This window comes from Gorilla gorilla, chromosome 11 (assembly GCF_029281585.2).
Source record: "Gorilla gorilla gorilla isolate KB3781 chromosome 11, NHGRI_mGorGor1-v2.1_pri, whole genome shotgun sequence".
NCBI classification, from domain to species: Eukaryota; Metazoa; Chordata; class Mammalia; order Primates; family Hominidae; genus Gorilla; species Gorilla gorilla.
The window spans coordinates 103568585-103588204 of record NC_073235.2 but is presented as its reverse complement, the minus strand read 5'-3'; the positions used below and the strand labels follow the sequence as shown (position 1 = coordinate 103588204).

The following is a 19620-nucleotide window of genomic DNA, read 5'->3' as shown; positions in this document are numbered from 1 at the left end:
TAAATTCCATGTTATTTAGCCTGCATACGAGGCCCTGTGGCCTACTTCTACTCCATCTCCTATCATTCTTAAGTAACAACAAAGTGCTTTGTACTACCACACTCATTTGCACAATCACACCCTTTGTCCTTTGTACTGCCACACCCAGTTTGTACTTTCTTCCTGAAATCTCTTTTCCAGTACTTTCTCTTTTGCTTAAGTCTACTTGTCTTTTGAAATTGGATTGGCCGTTCCTCTGCTATCCCCAAACCCAACCCCTAGATTAAGCTAAATGGTAGTTGTCCTTGTAGTTCTCAGTACACCTTTTTGAATTTTTGTGTTTTTTTTGGTACAGATGGGGGTCTCTCCCTATGTGCTCAGAGTGACCTCAAATCCTGGGCTCCAGTGCTCCTCTCGCCTCAGCCTCCCAAGGTGTTGGGACTACAGGTGTCAGCCACTGGGCCCAGCCTACACCCTTTTGTGTTGAAATTATCTGATTCTTTCTACCGAACTAAATTCTAAATTCCTTAAGGGTAAGGGCCATACCTGGGCATTATGCCCCTGGTTGAGGTAGGGGCTCAAAAATTTTATTAAATAAACTGTTCAAAGACCCAGGGAGAAAATGGATTTTTTTCAAGGAGCAATAGCATCAATATGAAGCTTTTCACGATACTGGCAAAGACAAAAGTTAACTGAGTTTCCCAAACTTAGGAACCAATAGAAATGTATCTTAACTTGTTCATAAGACCTACTTGGTTCTGGTTGCTTAATCTAGATCTCTCACTGATATCTATACAGCTATTTAGATTATATTTCAATTTGGAAGATATGAACTGAGATCATATTCTTGAATTTGATCAAGTAAAATATGGTTTCGGTAAAAAACCTTGTTTGAATATAAAAATGAACTTAAAAAAAAGATTTCAGTTTTTAACTCAGTCATCTCCTTGAAGAAGAAATTTATAAAGATTCTGATTTTCTTTAGTGTGCTGACAGATGAGATCACAGGTGAAGAAAAATATAAGCTGCTATCATCTTGATTCTGCAGTCTGTTTAAAAATTAATTAAAACTTTAAGAATTTTCTTCTTAAAGAATCTAAATTTGATGACTCACATTCCTTTTTACATTCCTTTTTTAATAGATATAAAACGTCAAGAGTTTATTACAGTTTTGAGTAAATTTTTCTCTGGGTTCTACATAGTATGTTTGCTCCCGCTTTATTTTTTTTCTTTTTCAGAGCTGAGGCTTTATTCCAAAGTTTGGTAATGCTAAAATTGATCAGAAGCTCAGCGTGCAGGGACTAGCTTATCAGCTAGTAGGTGTCAGCGTAGGTCTATATTAATAAACTGGCTTTTTCAATTGGGGCCTCCTCTTTTCTGATTAGCTTGCCTGAAAAAGTCTTTAAATTTAATGCCCAGGGGATATATGACTCATTGCCAGCGTTCTGGGAGCCAAGTAAGACGAGGTCCTGAGCTTATCCTCCCCATTTCAGTATGATCTCATTTCTACTCTCAGTTGTGCCTAGTGGTAGAGTCTAGATCCTCTTGGTTCACCTTATAATCTCCTGGTCCTCCACAAAGTATGACAGGAGATCTAGCATCTAATTGTTTCAAGACTCCCAACCAATCTTCACTCTCAGCTTCATACTCCATTTTTTTTTCCCAACCAATCCTCCAGTCTCAGCTTCATGCTTTTTTTCTTTTTCTTTCTTTTTTTGAGACAGAGTTTCGCTATAGTTGCCCAGGCTGGAGTGCAATGGCATGATCTCGGCTCACCGCAGACACTGCCTCCCGGGTTTAAGCAATTCTCCTGCCTCAGCCTCCCAAGTAGCTCAGGTTACAGGCATGCACCACCAAGCCCGGCTAATTTTGTATTCTTAGTAGAAACGGAGTTTCACCATGTTGGTCAGGCTGGTCTTGCACTCCTGACCTCAAGTGATCCACCTGCCTCAGCCTCCCAAAGTGCTTGGATTATAGGCATGAGCCACCGCACCAGACCCATGCTGCTTTTAACGTATTCCTGAGACTACCACCTGGAGTTCTGTGAAAGGAATAGGCTTCTTACTGGCTTCCCCCTTTCAGGCCTGGATTCCAGCTAACCAACTTATGTTAACCTGTTTTTCTATTCTGTTAATTTTATGTTTATACTTCAATAAAAAATTCTGATTATTATTTTACTGGTATTTAAAAAGTCTTCAATTCACCCTGTTTCATAGATTAGATTTTTAAAAGCCAGTCCCTAAATTTCAAACTATTACCCAATTAGCTGCTTGTGCCTCTACCCTTTACAATATTGAGCTTCTATTTCCCCCTTTGGAACAGTCTACTTGCCCTGCGCAAAATTTCCGTGAATACATGGGGAGTTGCCATTTTATGGTCCCCTCTGACTTCAGCTTCCTGCTGCTCCTAAATCCTGTGTCTCCATTCTGAAGGTATGGCTCTTTGTTTTTATCTTAGTATCAACCTAAAAGCAAAACTCAGCTCCTTCCCTCTATTTTCCACACATATACCATAAAAACTACATCCAAACCCACCACTCACACCAAGGCCTCTGTGGTCTGTAGAAGCCTTTTTTCAAGATGTGAGAAGGAGAGGAATGAAGGGGAGTTTACTGACATCATAGAAATATAAAAAAAACAGCCAGGTGCAGTGGCTCACACCTGTAATCCCAACACTTTTGGAGGCTGAGATGAGTGGATCACTTGAGCTCTGGAGTTGGAGACCAGCCAGAGCAATATGGTGAAACCCCCACTCTACAAAAAATACAAAAATTAGCCGGGTATGGTGGTGTGCGCCTGCAGTCACAGCTACTCAGGAAGCTGAGGTGGGAGGTGTGGTTGAGAGCAGACAGTCGAGGCTGCAGTGAACGGTAATGTTGCCACTGCACTCCAGCCTGGGCGGCAGAGGGAGACTGCATCTCAAAAAAAAAAAAAATTATATATATAAAAAACACACATAAGTTGAACATATCTATTCAACATTCCTAGATCTTCATCTTTTTTTTCAAATTTCTTTTTCTTTTTTAAGAAATGGGGTCTCGATGTGTTGCCCAGGCTGGAGTGCAGTGGCTATTCACAAGTGAGATCACTGCTCACTGCATCCTGGAACTCTGGGATGCAAACAATCTTCCTTTTCTCAGCCTCGCAAGTAGCTGGGATTACAGGTGTGTGTGCTGGGCTAGTCATCTTCACATTTTTAAACACTCTTCAAACACATCATCGTTAATTGTTGAGCTATGTTCTCTTTATCTTCTGTCTCTAGTCACTCCCCAAATTCTTTTTATTTATAATGCACAAAAAATTGCCTTTCTCTTCCATTTTCTTAACTCCACCTAGCCAAAATGGAATAATGAGGTATCAAGGCTATGATCATTTCTTTCTCAACTGGATTTCCTAAACAGCTCCCAAATCTTGTGACTCTATATCTTCCCTCCCAATCCTACCTCCTTTATCCAAAGATCTTTCAATACAAATCTGACCAGTGCCCTAAGGGCCAACTAAGCCCTTCATAATAACAGACCCAACGCTTGGCATTTTACACAGCTGTTACACGGATTTGGACCTTCTACCTGGAAAATTTTATCCCCTCTTGGCCTGTTTTAAATCTATTCAACACAGGGGTTTCAGTTTAAACATCTCTTCCTCCTAGAAAATTGTTCCTGACTCCTTCTGGACTTTTAATTAGCTACTCCTACCATGTGCTCCAATGCACTTCCCATATCATGGTATTTTTCTCAATATTGTCCGTTCAATATCTTCACGTGCTAGGTAACTATAGTGAATGCAGAGATCGTAGTTGTCTCGCTCGATAATGAATACTTATCTTCTGTTCGCAGGGTACTCTGTAGTTTTGTTTTGAGTAAGTGAATCCAAATGAAACAATACCCTGTTCTTAATACTGTATGGATCCCATCCAGGTTCATTCCTTCTCTTCCTCATTTTCTCTGTCTTGTCTTTTTTATATTTTGGATAGTTGAAGTCAATCATTTTCTCTGTCTATTCATTCTATTTCCCCAGCCTCTTCATCCCACTAGCCGTCCGATCCCATCTCCATATTCAGTGCTTCTCCTAACGTCTCTTCTCACTACCCCAAACCCTGGAGATGTACAAGATCCTACCTTTCACGCCAAATGAAGAAAATCTTTAAAAAAGAAATGCGAATCAATTTCCATTACCTTTTTCTTCAAAAGGTAGCTGGGAAACCAATGAACACTTTTTTTTTTTTGAGACGGAGTTTCGCTCTTGTTGCCCAGGCTGGAATGCAATGGCTCGATCTCGGCTCACTGCAACGTCCGCCTCCCGGGTTCAAGCGTTTCTCCTGCCTCAGCCTCCCGAGTAGCTGGTATTACAGGCATGCGCCACCACGCCCGGCTAATTTTGTATTTTTAGGAGAGACGGGGCTTCTCCAGGTCGGTCACACTGGTCTCGAGCTCCCGACCTCAGGTGATTCGCCCGCCTCGGCCTCCCAAGGTGCTGGGATTAGAGGCGTGAGACACTGCGCCCGACCCCAAAGAACACTTTTTAAACATTGCTACAAGACAAACAGCCACCACTCAGGCAGCTACTCTGCAAACTTCCTCAGATGCAAACAACACTTCCTTTTCCCTTCCCCGGAAACGGAAAGAAGAAAGGAAAGGTAAGGCCCACAACTCAGGGCCCAAGAATCCGTTTTCCTCAGGTTTCCTGATGGGCGGGGCCGAATGGCCGGCGCCGACTGGCCGGCAGAGCCGTCGCTCTTGGCCGACTCCTCTTCCTATTGGCTTCCTCGGGAACCGCCCCCTGAACAGGGCGGGAGATTCGGTGTGCCGCACGCAGGCTTCCCATCCCCCAGCTGGCCTCCGGGGCTCGTTACCTCCCCGGTGGTCGGGCGCGAATTACTGGAAATTGGCTTTTCCCTTTGGGGCCGAAGGTACCTTCCCTGCGGCGGCGACTCAGCGGGGTGTCGTTCGGCCGGCGTGACGCAGCCGGATCGGCGCCAGGCGGAAACCTAGCGGTGAGTAGTGGGGTGTCGGGGCAGCCTGCCTCCCTTTTCTGCTTAGCTCGCGGCGTGTGAGGTGCGTCCAGGTGCACCCAGCCCCGCGTCGGAGCTTGGCCCCCAGCGTCCCAAGTCGCGCATCTCAGGACTTTCCCTCGGCACTCGGGGCATGGTTTTTGCGCCTCGCTGCCCCCGGCAGGCTGCCCGGGGGCTCGAGAACCCTTACTGGTGGAGCGCAGCCAACTGGTCAGAGGCTGGAGGCGCAGGCCAAAGTCCTTTAAGACTTGAGGTGAGAGGCTCACTCTGGGAGGACCTTTCGTTAGTCTGCCCAGCAGTTATAGGCCTTTTGTGCAAGGGACGCCTGATACTAACCTACCTGATTCCCAGCTTACGAAGCTCTCTGGTTGGGAAAGGAGAACTGTGAAGATGTGTAACGACAGTGGTAAAGTGCCCTGTGAGGTATGAAGAGGAAGAGATCGCGTCCCAGAACCACTGTAGCTAGAACCTTTGATGTCATCCCAGCCTGGAGGCACCAATGTGTCCTGCCAGCTAACTGATCGGTCACCTTGGAGCCATGCTTGGCTGTAAAATGTTGATAAGCCAGGCTCTTTTGGTAGAGCTTTTTAATTAAAAAGATGTTGAGACGTTACTTTTCATTTTACAATTGAAATCCTAATAGAATCGTTACACTTTCCCGCAGTTAAATTGCAATCTGAAGAAAAATAGCACGGCCCTACACCGTTATATAAGGGCAGTGCACGTTAAACGGACATCATCACTTATTGAGCAGTTTTTCTGTTAGATGTTGAATGAGTTAGAGATGTACAAGAGATCTGCATGGTTAAGTTGAAGTTTAAAGTAAAAATATCTCAGTGCACTGCAGTAAGGAGCTAAAAAAGAAAAAGGTTAAAGTAAAAATACCGATAATTGGGAGCATTCAGTGATGCTCTTCTATATATCAGGCACATCATTTCATTTAATCGTCAGGACTTTGGACAAAGTCACACAGTTATAAAGTATGGAGTGGAGATTGGAACTCAGGTTTCTCCGATATTAAAATTGGTGCTTAACCACTAATCTATCCAACCTTCTTTTTCAAAGGATTATGTTTTTAAAAATTACAGCAAATCTTTTATTTGTTTTCAAAGGAGAGTGTGTTGCTACCACTTGGTGCAATGCTAACACTTGGTGCTGCAGAATTGCCTTGAAGTAAACTCCTTGAAAGGGGTTGACCTATAAGCACCAAGGCAGTGCCTTGAGGGGTCATAATGGTCACTAAATATTGCATTTTATTGTGTGATTGTTAGGTTTTTTTGTTCGTTTTTCAGGAACTGTTGGAAAGGAAAGAAGGAAACGTTTCTCGTGAGGTCTTTGTAGACATTTTCTTTAATTTGGTGATTTTGTACTATTTAATAAGATGCTCCAAAATTAGAAAAGGAAATGTTTGTATAAATGCACTTGGCTACAAACAAGTCTCAGGCTGCCTCTCTCCAGGCAATTCTTATGTAGAATACCATAGGGAAATTGCCTAGGACAATACTCAGTTGCCTAGAATATTTGTTTTTAAATTTTCCTAGAAAATCTTGTCCCCACATCCCCAAGAACAACTAAACTTTTGCCAATAAGAATTACATAACAGACCTTTACTTGCTTTTTGCTTTGATTGCCAGGAAGCTCAGAGCCAAAAATTCATTGTGTGATTTTATTTTCTGCTTTCCTTTATATTTTTTCTGATGCAGACTCCCTGTTAGCATTTATAATTTATAATTTGTTTTATTGCATTTGCTCATTGTCACTGCTTCAAATCCTTTGTAGTACACAGCAGTGTATAATTAAGTAAAATAATGTAGATTATGCTGACTCTGGCCATGCTCTTTGAAGTATGCTTGATAGAACTAGTGATGTTTCACCCAATGAACTGGAAAGTTAGAGAAACTTTCCAGTTTGGACATTCTATAGTTACCTGCTATAGAATACCCTAACCCTAATTGACATGTAGAGAAATAATTAGACCTATTATGAATGGTTTTCAGAGGTCAAAACAAGCATTTAGTGTCCAGCACAGTGGTTCACACCTGCAGTCCCAGCACTTGGGGAGGCTGAGGTGGGCAGGTCGCTTGAGCTCAGGCCAGCCTGGGCAACATGGGGACACCCCATCTCTACAAAAAAAATACAAAAATTAGCAAGGCTTGGCATTGCACGCCTGTAGTCCCACCTGTTCAGGAGGCTGAGGTGAGATGTTGCAGTGAGCTGAGATCGCACCACTGCACTCCAGCCTGGGTGACAGAGCTGAATGACCCTGTTTCAAAAAACAAACCCCACAAAAACAAAAAACCCAAAACAACAAAAAAACAAGCATTTATGATAACATTTTTATTTGATGGCAGGAGAGGTATGTGGTGTAATAGAGTGGTCAGGAAGTTAGGAATCTGCCAGGTGCAGTGGCTTACACCTGTAATCCCAACACTTTGGGAGGCTGAGGTGGGCCAATCACGAGGTCAAGAGATCGACACCATCCTGGCCGACATGGTGAAACCCCATCTCTACTAAAAATGCAAAAATTAGCTGGGTGTGGTGGTGCACACCTGTAGTCCCAGCTACTTGGGAGGCTGAGGCAGGAGGATCTCTTGAACCCAGGAGGCGGAGGTTGCAGTGAGCTGAAACTGAGCCTCTGCACTCCAGCCTGGGACACAGCCAGACTCCATCTTAAAAAAAAAAAAAAAAAAAGAAGAAGTTAGGATCAGTCCGACGTGGATTTCAACCCTAATAGATTTATAATTGTGTGTATTTGCATTAATAATTTAATGAGTTATTAATATTTGATGAGTTGACCTCAGTTTACTCATTTGTAAGTTGGGGACATTATATATATAAAGAGAGAGATGCAAAATACCTAAGTCAGAGAATCTGAGGATTTAATGAGCTGGTGTACATAAATGTGCCTAATACAGTGCCTCACAAACAGCCCCTCAAAAAACCTGTTGCTTTATTTTATACAAATATTACATAAATGGGTTAAACTTTTTCTCTAATACACCCAGATTCCGCATAATAGGAAACAGTATTATGACTAGAAAAATGGCCCAAGAGGACATGTTTTACAAGCAATGGTCATAAGTTATAGATGAAGTATTTATTATCTTTATTTTTATTTTTATTTTTAAAATTTTTCCTTCATATCACAGCCAAGTCCACAATTTTTTGTTGTCATTGTTGTTTAAAAAAATTTTTTTGACCTGGTGTGGTGGCTCACTCCTGTAATCCCAGCAGTTTGGGAGGTAGAGGTGGGTAGATCGCTTGAGCCCAGAGGTTTGAGACAAGCCTAGGCAACATGGTGAAACCTCATTTCTACAAAAAATACAAAAGTTAGCTGGACGTGGTGGCACAAGCTGGTAGTCCCAGCTGTATGGGAGGCTGAGGTGGGCAGATCACCTGAGCCCAGGAGGTTGGAGCTGTGGTGAGCCAAGATCATACCACTGCTCTAGGTGACAGAGCCCAGACCCTGTCTCAAAAAAAAAGAAAAAAAAATTAGAGACAGGGTCTCACTCTGTTGCCCAATCCGAGTAGACTATAGGCACATGCCACTACGCCCAGCTAATTTTTTTTTTTTTTTGGTAGAGGCAGGGCCTTACTGTTGCCAGGCTTGTGTTCAACTCCTGGCCTCAAGGGATCCCCCTGCCTCAGCCTCCCAAAGCACTGAGATTATAGGCATGAGCCACTGCACCCAGCCCACTATTTATTATCTTTATACACAAAGTATGAACTTCATAGAGTTGTGCAGATTAAATGAGAATACATATGGAGTACGCAAAACTGTGTCTAGCACAATGTAAGTGCTCAAATTTTGTCCTCCTCTCTTCCGACTCCATCCAGATGTTCTCAGTATCTAGGGCTTCCTAGCCAAATCAGTAATGGTCTTTTTGTCCTTTACTATACCATTACAACAGCTTTGGCTTTGTAAGGTCTACATATATCTATTCATCATGCTTGTTAAAACTTGTGGAACTTGTTTTTGCCCCATTGCTTTCATTTTTCTGCTAGCTGACCCTGACTGAGTTCTTTTTCCAATTACAGGTGACTGTATCTGAATTTTGCAGCTGCAGAATGTGTAGTACCTTAAAAGGTAAATGAAAACTGAAAGAAGTCATTTAAGCATGTTGCTTGTCAAAATAAAACTTGGTAACATTGAATTAGTTTTCTTCCTGCAGTTAATGAACTCAGAAGAGATAAATGACTGTGGTGGTGGCCCATGCCTGTAATCCCAGAAGTTTGGGAGGGTGAGGTGGGAAAATTGCTTAATTCCAGGAGCTCAGAACCAGCCTGGGCAACATAGTGAGGCCCTGTCTCTACAAAAAAAGGAAAACCTGCCAAGCATGGTGGCATGTGCCTGTAATCCCAACTACTTCAGAGGTTGAGATGGGAGGATTGCTTGAGCCCAGGTGGTTGAGGCTGCAGCAACACAGTGAGACCCTGTCTCAAAAAAAAAAGAAAAGAGAGACACAGTCAGTGGTTTCTCTTGCCAAAAGAAAAGGTGAAAACAAGATTGTAAAAAAGAGAGAAGAGAAAAGAAATCACCAAGAACACTGAATCTTAGTTTACGTTTTTTGGGTAAACTGATTAGCTGGCAGCAGTTAAAATCATCATTAGTTATTTTCAGGCCAGTAGCATAGTGAGTTCTGAAAGTACGTTTTGTCAGACTAGCCAGAGTTGATCAAACTTTTGCTTGCCAAACTCTGGAGGTTTGTTCAGTGAGGAACTGAGTGTAAAGTGTTCGAAAGATTTGTGTTTACTGTTTAGTTACCAAGATACCTAGAAAGCCATATTCATATTTGTAAAGTTGTTTGGTAGGCATTCCATAAAAGTAAAGCGAGGTGCTTGAGGGTTTTTTGATCCAGGCTTAGGACACAAGTGAAGTTTAACAGACTCCCCACAATTGACTGTAGCTTTCTAGTGAACAGATAATAAAATCCATTAAAGCATTATTCTTTGTTTGGCTGTCACTTTTCTAAACACTCATGTATTAACCACCCCCTTTCTGTTAATGTGCTTATCTGGATTGGTTAGAGCTTTCTTTAAAACTTAAATTGTTTTTCTGAGAATATTTTATTTTATTTTTCTGAGTATATTTTAGCTACCTTGATTGGATTTAGCTCTTCTCAAATCTCAGAATCTCTTTGCCTCCCCAATTTTTTAGATAAAGAATTGAGTTACCTACAGTTGAATATGTAGTAATACAGTAATGCATAATGTATTTTTTATACTTAAAAAAGACTTTAAAAATATTAGATAAAGACATGTATTCATTATGTGAATGTTTAATTTGGTGGTTGATATGAATTCTTCATCACTTTTGAGTAACTTACTGTTTTTGTTTAGGTTGGCAACAATGAGTAAACCAGAATTAAAGGAAGACAAGATGCTGGAGGTTCACTTTGTGGGAGATGATGATGTTCTTAATCACATTCTAGATAGAGAAGGAGGTATTAAGTGATTGTACAATTTGAAGAGATGCTTATTATAATGTTTATGGATTATTTCACTTTTAAAACTTTTAACATTTTCTTTTGAAAATATAGCGCAAAGGATTGATCTGGTTAGTAAAACTAAATAAAAACTGCTTTAATTTTTAGTTTAATTCTTTCAAACTTTAATTGAAAATGTTCAGTAAAGCCTAATATAAAACAAAATGCCCAGTAGTGGTAGTCACTAATAACTACCCATTGTAATTTAAAATATGTGGTTATTTTGAACCCTAAAAATATATACTTTCAAGATTGTGTGTGTTTTTTTTAACTATTTATATAAACTGTGGAAGAGTGGTCAGAGTGGTCAGTTTTAATCAAAGAGAAGGCTTTTTTCCCAGCTTTTAAGTAATGACAATATAAATATTATAATTTCTTATTTAAATGTAATGTTTAGAAAGAATTTATACCTGTCATGCTCTATTTCTTTGGATGTTCTTATAGGAGCTAAATTGAAGAAGGAGCGAGCGCAGCTTTTGGTCAACCCCAAAAAAATAATAAAGAAGCCAGAATATGATTTGGAGGAAGATGACCAGGAGGTCTTAAAAGATCAGAACTATGTGGAAATTATGGGAAGAGATGTTCAAGGTATTTGAGGGGGTGAAATATACACTCGTTTCTGCTAGTAGCAGAAATTGCTTTATAGGATACACAAAAGTAGTCTGGTAGGTTAAACAGTGGTGTTCTATATGATCATGTTTCTCATCTAAAAAGCATTTGCTTCAATTTCTCCATAGTTCTTTTTTTTAACAACCAGTCCTGCACATAGTTTTCAGTAAGAAGGAATCTATAGATCAACCACTCTAAGGTTATTTTATTTTCATTTTATTTTTAAAATTTTTCCAGGATACATGTGTACAATGTGCAGGCTTGTTACATAGGTATACATGTGCCATGGTGGTTTGCTGCACCTTTCAACCCATCATCTAGGTTTTAAGCCCCACATGCATTAGCTGTCTGTCCTTATGCTCTCCCTCCCTCCACCCACTTGCAGGCTGTGGCATATGTTGTTCCCCTCCCTGTGTCCATGTGTTCTCATTTTTCAACTCCCACCTATGAGTGAGAATATGCAGTGTTTGGTTTTCTGTTCCTGTGTTAGTTTGCTGAGGATGATGGCTTCCAGCTTCATACATGTCCCTGCAAAGGACATGATCTCATTCCTTTTTATGGCTGCATAGTACTCCTAAAGTTATTTTCAAGATATTTATTTATTTATTTATTTATTTATTTATTTATTTATTTATTTATTTTAGAGACAGGGTCTTGCTCAGTCACCCAGATTGGGATGCCATGGCACAATCATAGCTCACTGTAGCCTCCAACTTCTTGGTTCAGGAGATCCTCCCAACTTAGCCACCTGAGTAGCTAGTACTATTTTTAAGATATTTATTTATGGCCAGACATGGTGGCTCACGCCTGTAATCCCAGTACATTGGGAGACTGAGGCAGGAGGACTGCTTGAGCCCAGGAGTTTGTAACCATCCTAGGCAACATAGTAAGATCCCATTTCTACAAAAAAAAAAAAAGTTTTTAATTAGCTGGAAGCTGGGTGTGTGATGGCTCATGCCTGTAATCTCAGCATATTGGGAGACCAAAGCAGATTGATCGCTTGAGTCCAGGAGTTTGAGACTAGCCTGGCATGGTGGCACACACCTGTGGTCCCAGCTACGAGTGAGGCTGAGGTGGGAGGATCACTTGAGCCTGGGAGGTTGAGGCAGCAATGAGCCGTGATCATACCACTACACTCCAGCCTGGGCAACAGAGTGAGACCCTGTCTCAAAAAAAAATAAAACTAGCTGAGCATGGTGGTGTGTGCCTGTAGTCCCAGTTACTTGGGAGGCTAACGCAGAGGATTGCTTGAGCCCAGGAGGTTGAGGCTACAGTGAGCTGTGATTGCATCACTATACTCAGCCTGGGTGACAAAGCGAGACCCTAGGTCAAAACAGAACAAAAAAAAGATATTTATATTTTTAACTTATTTAAAATACCTTTCTAAAGCAAGTTACTTTATTTTTACCTTGATCTTTACAGAACTAGGAGGAGCATTTCAAGAAGTAGTGTTCTAACCCAGGGATGCTGGTATTATGTGTGTGGTTTTAATTTTTACATCTAAGCCAGATTCCTGCAAGATTATTCTTAACATAAAACATTTTTTAGGTTCGAATTATATTTTAGTTAGGTTTTTCCTGGGTACAAGGAACACAGATCCCCACAACCTAGCTTAAAAAAATAATGACAAAGGAAAGAAATCAATATTGTTGGGTACTAGGAGAGTTGGAACTGGGACAGTGTTAAAAACTGAGGAACTGTGCTTTCATGAGTCTCCAGGTCTCCCTGTGTCATCTCTGTGCATCTGTTCTGATTTCTCTATGCCACATATTTTCTTCATGTACATGTGTTTTATTCTCACATACTTATAAATGTCCATCAAGTTCCCAGTGTTAAGTGATTTGGTTTTTCAGTTCTCCCATTCTAGATTCGCAAGAGTCAATTTAGCTCAATTCATTTTTAAAATCTGGACATAGAAATAGCATATAATTGGAATATCCACAGATGAATCACAGTTGAGTTGTCTGTGCCTGTTACTTATTACTCATTATATTAATGAACATAATTACATACTTCATTAACTATGGGGGTAGAGTCATATACTCCATGTATAGAGTTATACAAAAAATGACCACTGCTCCTCAGTAGATTTAGTGGGCTGGGTAGGGTCTCCTATGTGTCCACAGCTAGACAGTTGACATTTTTTGAGCATATTCTAAATAAAACTTGGTGTTCTTGACTCCCTATTATGCCAGGCCTAAGAAGAGATTGATAACAGTATTCCACAAAGGAAACTTTTATCATAAAAATTGTTTCTTAAAAAAGTAGTATGTTTGTTGTAGAAATTCAGTGCTTCCAACCTTTCTCACATAACAGCACTCACAGCAAATGATATTTGGAGGCACAATGGAATAAATAGAAGAGGATGCTGCAGACCAAGGACAAATACCCCAGGACCCTAACCCTACCCCTGCTACTGGCCTTGATTGGCATCCTCAAAGGCCTGAGAGAATCAGTACTCAGCACATATGAAACCCATACCTTTTATTTATTTATTTATTTATTTATTTATTTATTTATTCATTCATTCCTCACACTGATTGGGGAACTTTGCCTTATTTTTTGGCATCATGCCCTATGTTTTTCAACCTTTTTAAAATTATGGACCCCTAATTAGCCTTTTTAGACATTTTCTCCTAATCACTTTTCCCCCCCTTAAAATTTCAGTACTACATATATGCTGTATATCTGTTTATGTACTGTGACCCTTTGGAGGGCCACAGACTATTAAATTAATAATGTCAAAGTCTTTTTTCCACACTCCCTACTGTGCCAAGATCCAGTTTTACCCAATTGGGAGAAATATTGTACCTGTCAAGAATGCCTGCTTTAGAGAACGTGGAACCGTTAACATTTCAGTGTGTATCTTCTGTCTGTTCATACATGCATGGGCACACATAAGCTTGCACTATTACGTTTATAAATAGACTTTTTGCAATTAATAATGTATCATATATACATTACTCTGTCATTAGACATTCTTCTACAATAAGAGTTTTGACATGTATTGCCAAATATCCTCCAAAAGTTTATACAGATTACACTATTTAATCATAGTTACATTTTCCTAAAGACTTAGTTTTGGCCAGGTGCAGTGGCTCATGCCTGTAATCTCAGCACTTTGGGAGGCCAAGGCGGGTGGATCGCCTGAGGACGGGAATTCAAGACCAGCCTGGCCAACATGGCGAAACCGTGTCTCTACTAAAAATACAAAAAATTAGCTGGGCGTGGTGGTGGGTGCCTGTAATCTCAGCTACTCGGGAGGCTGAGGCAGGAAAATCACTTGAACCCGGGAGGTGGAGGTTGCAATGAGCCAAGGTCACGCCATTGCACTCCAGCCTGGGCAACAAGAGTGAAAATCCATCTCAAAAAAAAAAAAAAAAAAGAAAGAAATCCCAAATCCCATCTCTACAAAAACATACAAAAATTAGCTGGGCGTGGTGGCATGCACCTGTAGTCTTAGCTGCTCAGAAAGCTGAAGTGGGAGGATCACTGGAGCCCAGGAGGTTGAGGCTGCAGTGAGCCACAATCACACCATTGCACACTAGCATGGGTGACAGAGCAAGAATTTATCTCATACACACACAAAAAAGCTTAGCATCTGAACCATTTTTAAAGTGTATGGGTTCAGTGGCATTAGGTACATTCACACCATTTGTAACCAATCTCCCAAACTTTTCTCATTGTACAAAACTGAAATTTATTCATCTGTAGATGGACACTTGGGTTGCTTCAACCTTTTGGGTATTGTGAATGATGCTGCTATGAACATGGGTGTACTAATACCTCTTTGTGACCCTGCATTCAATTCTTTGGGGTTTATACCCATAAGTGGAAATGCTGGATCATGTGCTAATTCTATGTTTAATTTTTTAAGGAACCACCATACTTTTTGCACAGTGGCTGCACCATTTTACATATCAACCTACAGTGTACAAGGGTTCCAATTTCTCCACGTTCTTACCAACACCTATTTCCTTTTAAAAAAAAAAAAAAAAACAGTAGCCCTTTTAATGGATATGAGGCGGTGGTTTTATTTTCTTTTAAATTTAACATGTCGTCAAATTCTCAGAGGTCAGTCTTCGGGCAAAAAGAACTGTAATAGCTAGTAGTATTGCATTCTAATATATAACTAATGTATGGTTTTCTATATTATACTTTTGGATTGTTTGTAACTTTTTATTAGTGTAACTAATGCAGTAGTGATTGATTTTGATGTAGGACTTGAGTCTTTGAATGTAAGTTTGCTGGAGATCAGCTGGTTGAACAGTATTGCCTTTTTTTTTTTTTTTTGAGACAGGGTCTCACTCTGTCACCTAGGCTGGAGTGCAGTGGCACAATCAAGGCTCACTGCAACCTTAGCCTCCCTGGGCTCAGGTGATCCTCCCACCTAAGCCTCCTGAGTAGCTGCAACTACAGGTGCGGACCACCATGCCTGGCTAGTTTTTGTATATTTTGTAGAGGTGGGGTCTCACCATGTTGACCAGGCTGGTCTCAAACCCCTAGGCTCAAGTGATCTGCCAGCCTCAGCCTATCCAAAGTGCTGAGATTAGAGGCGTAAGCCATTATGCCCAGCCTGCTTTTTTTTTTTTTATTTTTTAAGATATCATATCCATAATGCATCAACTGGAATTTTCCAGTTTCATTTTCTTCCAATAAACTGATAACTTAATGATACTTTTGATGCTGAGTGTAGTAGGCTTTCATGTTTCTCAAATTTTCTCTTAAATCTTTTACAGTTTCTCATTCTCACCTTATTTAAAACCAGTTGTTTTAGTTAATAACTTTTTCAAGTTTATATTTTGTCTATATTTGACATTCAGACAAAAAATAAATTATATAGGCCGGGCGCGGTGGCTCATGCCTGTAATCCCAGCACTTTGGGAGGCCAAGGTGGGCGGATCATGAGGTCAGGAGATCGAGACCAGCCTGGCTAACACGGTGAAACCCCGTCCCTACTAAAAATACAAAAAAAATTAGCCGGGTGTGGTGGCGGGTTGACTGTAGTCCCAGCTACTCGGGAGGTGGAGGCAGGAGAATGGCATGAACCCAGGAGGCAGAGCTTGCAGTGAGCCTAGATCGTGCCACTGCACTCCAGCCTGGGCGACAGAGTGAGACTCCGTCTCAAAAAATAAATAAATAAATAAATTATATAAATATATAGTTATACATTCTATATTCTAATTATATATTCCAGTTGTAGTTCTATCATTGCAGTAACAAGCTCTCCATAAATAGATTTGTGCATATATGAAAACTAGATATACTGTAGAAGTAGCATTGCAGATCACTGGGCTAGTGATAAACTGGTCAGTAAATGGTGATGGGACAATTGTATATTCCCATTTGAAAAAAAAGGCCCTCTACCTCCCTTTATAAACAGATTAATTACCTTGATTATTTAAACATGAAAAGCAAATTGTAAATGCTTTTAGACAAAAATATAAGAGAATATGGTTTTGGTCTTGATTACAGAAAGTTTTCTTAGAAAATATGTAATCAAAAGAAAAGATTGACAAATTAACTAATTAAAATTCATTGTTTCTCAAGAAAGTGAGAAGACTACAGACTAGAAGAAAATGTTGCAAAAGACATGTCTGATAAAGGACTTTTAATCCAAAATATACAAAGAGCTTTTAAAATTCAGCAGTAAGAAAACAATTTAATTAAAAAATAGGCAAATAGGTATTTGAACAGATACCATATGCTTATTTGCCATCTATTTTTATTCTTTATTACCAAGGAAAATAAACAGATGGCCAATAAGCATACGAAAATATGCTCAATATCATATCATTAGGGAATTGCAAATTAAAACAAAATGAGGTACCACTATACACCTACTAGAATAGCCAAAATCCAAAACACGAATACCACCAAATACTGGTTAGGATGTGGAGCAGCAAGAACTCATTTATCTCTAGTTAATGCAAAATGGTACACCCCCTTGAAAAACAGCTGTGCTGCTGCTTATGAAACTCAACATACTCTATATAATCCAGTAGTTATGTTTCTTAGTATTTACCCAAATGAGTTGAAAACTTATGTCCACACAAAAATCTGCAGGTGGACCTTTATAGCAATTTCATTCACAATGGCCAAAACTTGGAAGCAACAAAGAGGTCGTTCAGTAGATGAATGGATGAACAAACTGGCACATCCTGACCATGGAGTATTCAGCACTTAAATAAAAAAGAGCTATCAAGCCATGAACAAGATACGAAAGGACCTTAAAAGTATGTTACTAAGTGAAATAAGCCAATCTGAAAAGGCTACATACTGTATGATTCCAACTATATGACATTCTGGAAAATGTAAAACTGTGGAGACAGTAAAAAGACTAGTGTAAAGTCTATTTTATAAGAAACCAGCACTTTCCTTCAAATGACACCATAAAAAGAGTGTAAAGACAAGCCACAGTGTAAAGAAGATATTTTTTCTGAGAAGAAACCTGTAAAAAAATGTTCAGTGTCATTAATGATGAAGGAAATACAAATTTAAGACGCCTCTCTTCAGTTTATACCCATTGTTTGACAAGGATTAAGGAGTTTGGATAAAACCAAGCGTTGGTGGAAATACAGATCACTAGGAAAGCTTAATAAGGAGGATGAGCACACACTTTGGAAAGTTTGACACCATTTTCTAATAAATCCATTAAGTATTGACAAAAATTACATATATTTAAATGAAAACAACTGTTTGAATAACTTAGGAGGGCATTGTTTTATATTTTTAATGTCTGGCTTCATTGAAGGCAACTGGATTTTCTTATCTTCACGCATTCCATTAGTCAATATGATAACTTGTTATCACGTCATGTCATCTCTGGCATACCTCACTGTACACTCTTGTTTGAGAGTCAAAAGTTAATTAATGTCTTAGTATTATTACGAAGTAATTTTGACCTCAGGAATCCTAGCAACCCTCAGGCCACATGTTGGAAGTTGCTGTGGTAGGAAGTAGGATACTAGAAATGAATGTTCACTGTGTTGTAGGTAGCAGTTGATATTTAAAGAGGAGATTGAAGAATGTCAGTTAAGTCAGGATCTGTGAAGAAAGCTTTTTTTTTTTTTTTTGAGACTTTATCACTGAGGCTGGAGTGCAGTGGCACAATCTCTGCTCACCGCAACCTCTGCCTCCCAGGTTCAAGCAATTCTTCTGCCTCAGCCTCCTGAGTAGCTGGAACTACAGGCATGTGCCCCCATGCCCGGCTAATTTTTTTTTATTTTTAGTAGAGACGAGGTTTCACTGTGTTAGCCAGGATGCTCTCAATCTCCTGACCTCATGATCACCTGGCTCAGCCTCCCAAAGTGCTGGGATTACAGGTGTGAGCCACTGCGCCCGGCCAAGAAAGCTTCTACCATAAAACAGCTGTTTAAATTTCAACCTCAACAACTGTACTTTTCATCTTTGCTTCAGAAAATAAATATAACCAAAAAACTCCCTTTAGTCCTCCCTTCCCAGGGACAACTGTTACTAGGAATTGAATGCATATCCCTCTAATCTGGGGTTTTGCTATGGTTTTGTATTTTTACATAGATGTCTGTGTATCTTTGAATAGCATGTTAAAACTTATATAAACAGTTTCATAGCCTGTTTTCTTTACTATGTATTTCCAAATATTTTATATATATAGTTAAATCTTTATGCAAGGCTATGAGGGGTACAAATCTTAAGTTTTTTTGTTAAAATTTTTTTCTGTTAATTTTGTTCTTTTTTCCTAAATGTATATTGCATTTTTTCTTTCAGAATCATTGAAAAATGGCTCTGCTACAGGTGGTGGAAATAAAGTTTATTCTTTTCAGAATAGAAAACACTCTGAAAAGATGGCTAAATTAGGTATGTTGCTTTTCTGATTTCTATAACTATTACTCATCTTTCCTAAGGTAGATTTAACCACATTCCCCATGATTATTATACCACTACATTTCCTAAAAGAATGAAGAGAGATTCCCTATGGTTTAGGGAATAATGAGACGTTCCCTAAAAGAAGGATGTTATGTTAAGCACAATTAAGTTCATTTGTTTTTTTCATGCTCAGATGTCTTCTGTTTTCAGCTAGATTATAAGCTTCTTGTAGTATGTGCACAGTCTTTGTTTTTCTTTAGTCCTCTCCAAAATATGTAGCTTAGTTTCTTTTTTTTTTTTTTTTTAAAGGTGGAGTCTCACTCTGTTGCCCAAACTGGAGTGCAGTGGTGCAATCTCGGCTCACTGCAACCTCTGCCTCCTGGGTTCAAGCAATTCTCCTGCCTCAGCCTCCTGAGTAACTGAGACTACAGGTGTGCTCCACCACACCCGGCTAATTTTTTTGTATTTTTAGTAGAGAAGGGGTTTCACCATGTTGGCCAGGTTGGTCTCAAACTCCAAACCTCAAGTGATCCACCCACCTCGGCTTCCCAAAGTGCTGGGATTACAGGCATGAGCCACCATGGCCGGCCATAGCTTAGTTTCTTCACAAATTTTTTTGAAGTAACAAGTGAGAATCACATAGAGATATTCTGAATTGATTAATAAATAAGAGTTTTGCTGGGCATGG

The 19620-nt window shown here is 39.8% G+C and overlaps 1 protein-coding gene across 5 annotated transcripts in view; it reads left to right on the top strand.

Moving 5' to 3' along the window:
* The first annotated feature begins 4370 nt into the window (after positions 1–4370).
* Positions 4371–19620, top strand: part of ORC2 (origin recognition complex subunit 2) — a 53957-nt gene continuing 38707 nt past the window's right edge. For 2 of the 5 annotated variants that reach the window (XM_019021809.3, XM_055379364.2), the window contains exons 1-5: positions 4960–5242; positions 9028–9076; positions 10330–10433; positions 10920–11063; positions 18834–18923. In XM_019021809.3, coding sequence (XP_018877354.1) covers positions 10340–10433; positions 10920–11063; positions 18834–18923 — 328 coding nt within the window. In that variant the 5' untranslated portion in view covers positions 4960–5242; positions 9028–9076; positions 10330–10339. Of the gene's footprint in view, positions 5243–9027; positions 9077–10329; positions 10434–10919; positions 11064–18833; positions 18924–19620 lie in introns of all 5 variants that reach the window. The other 3 variants (XM_019021808.4, XM_055379363.2, XM_055379365.2) reach the window with 3 other exon arrangements.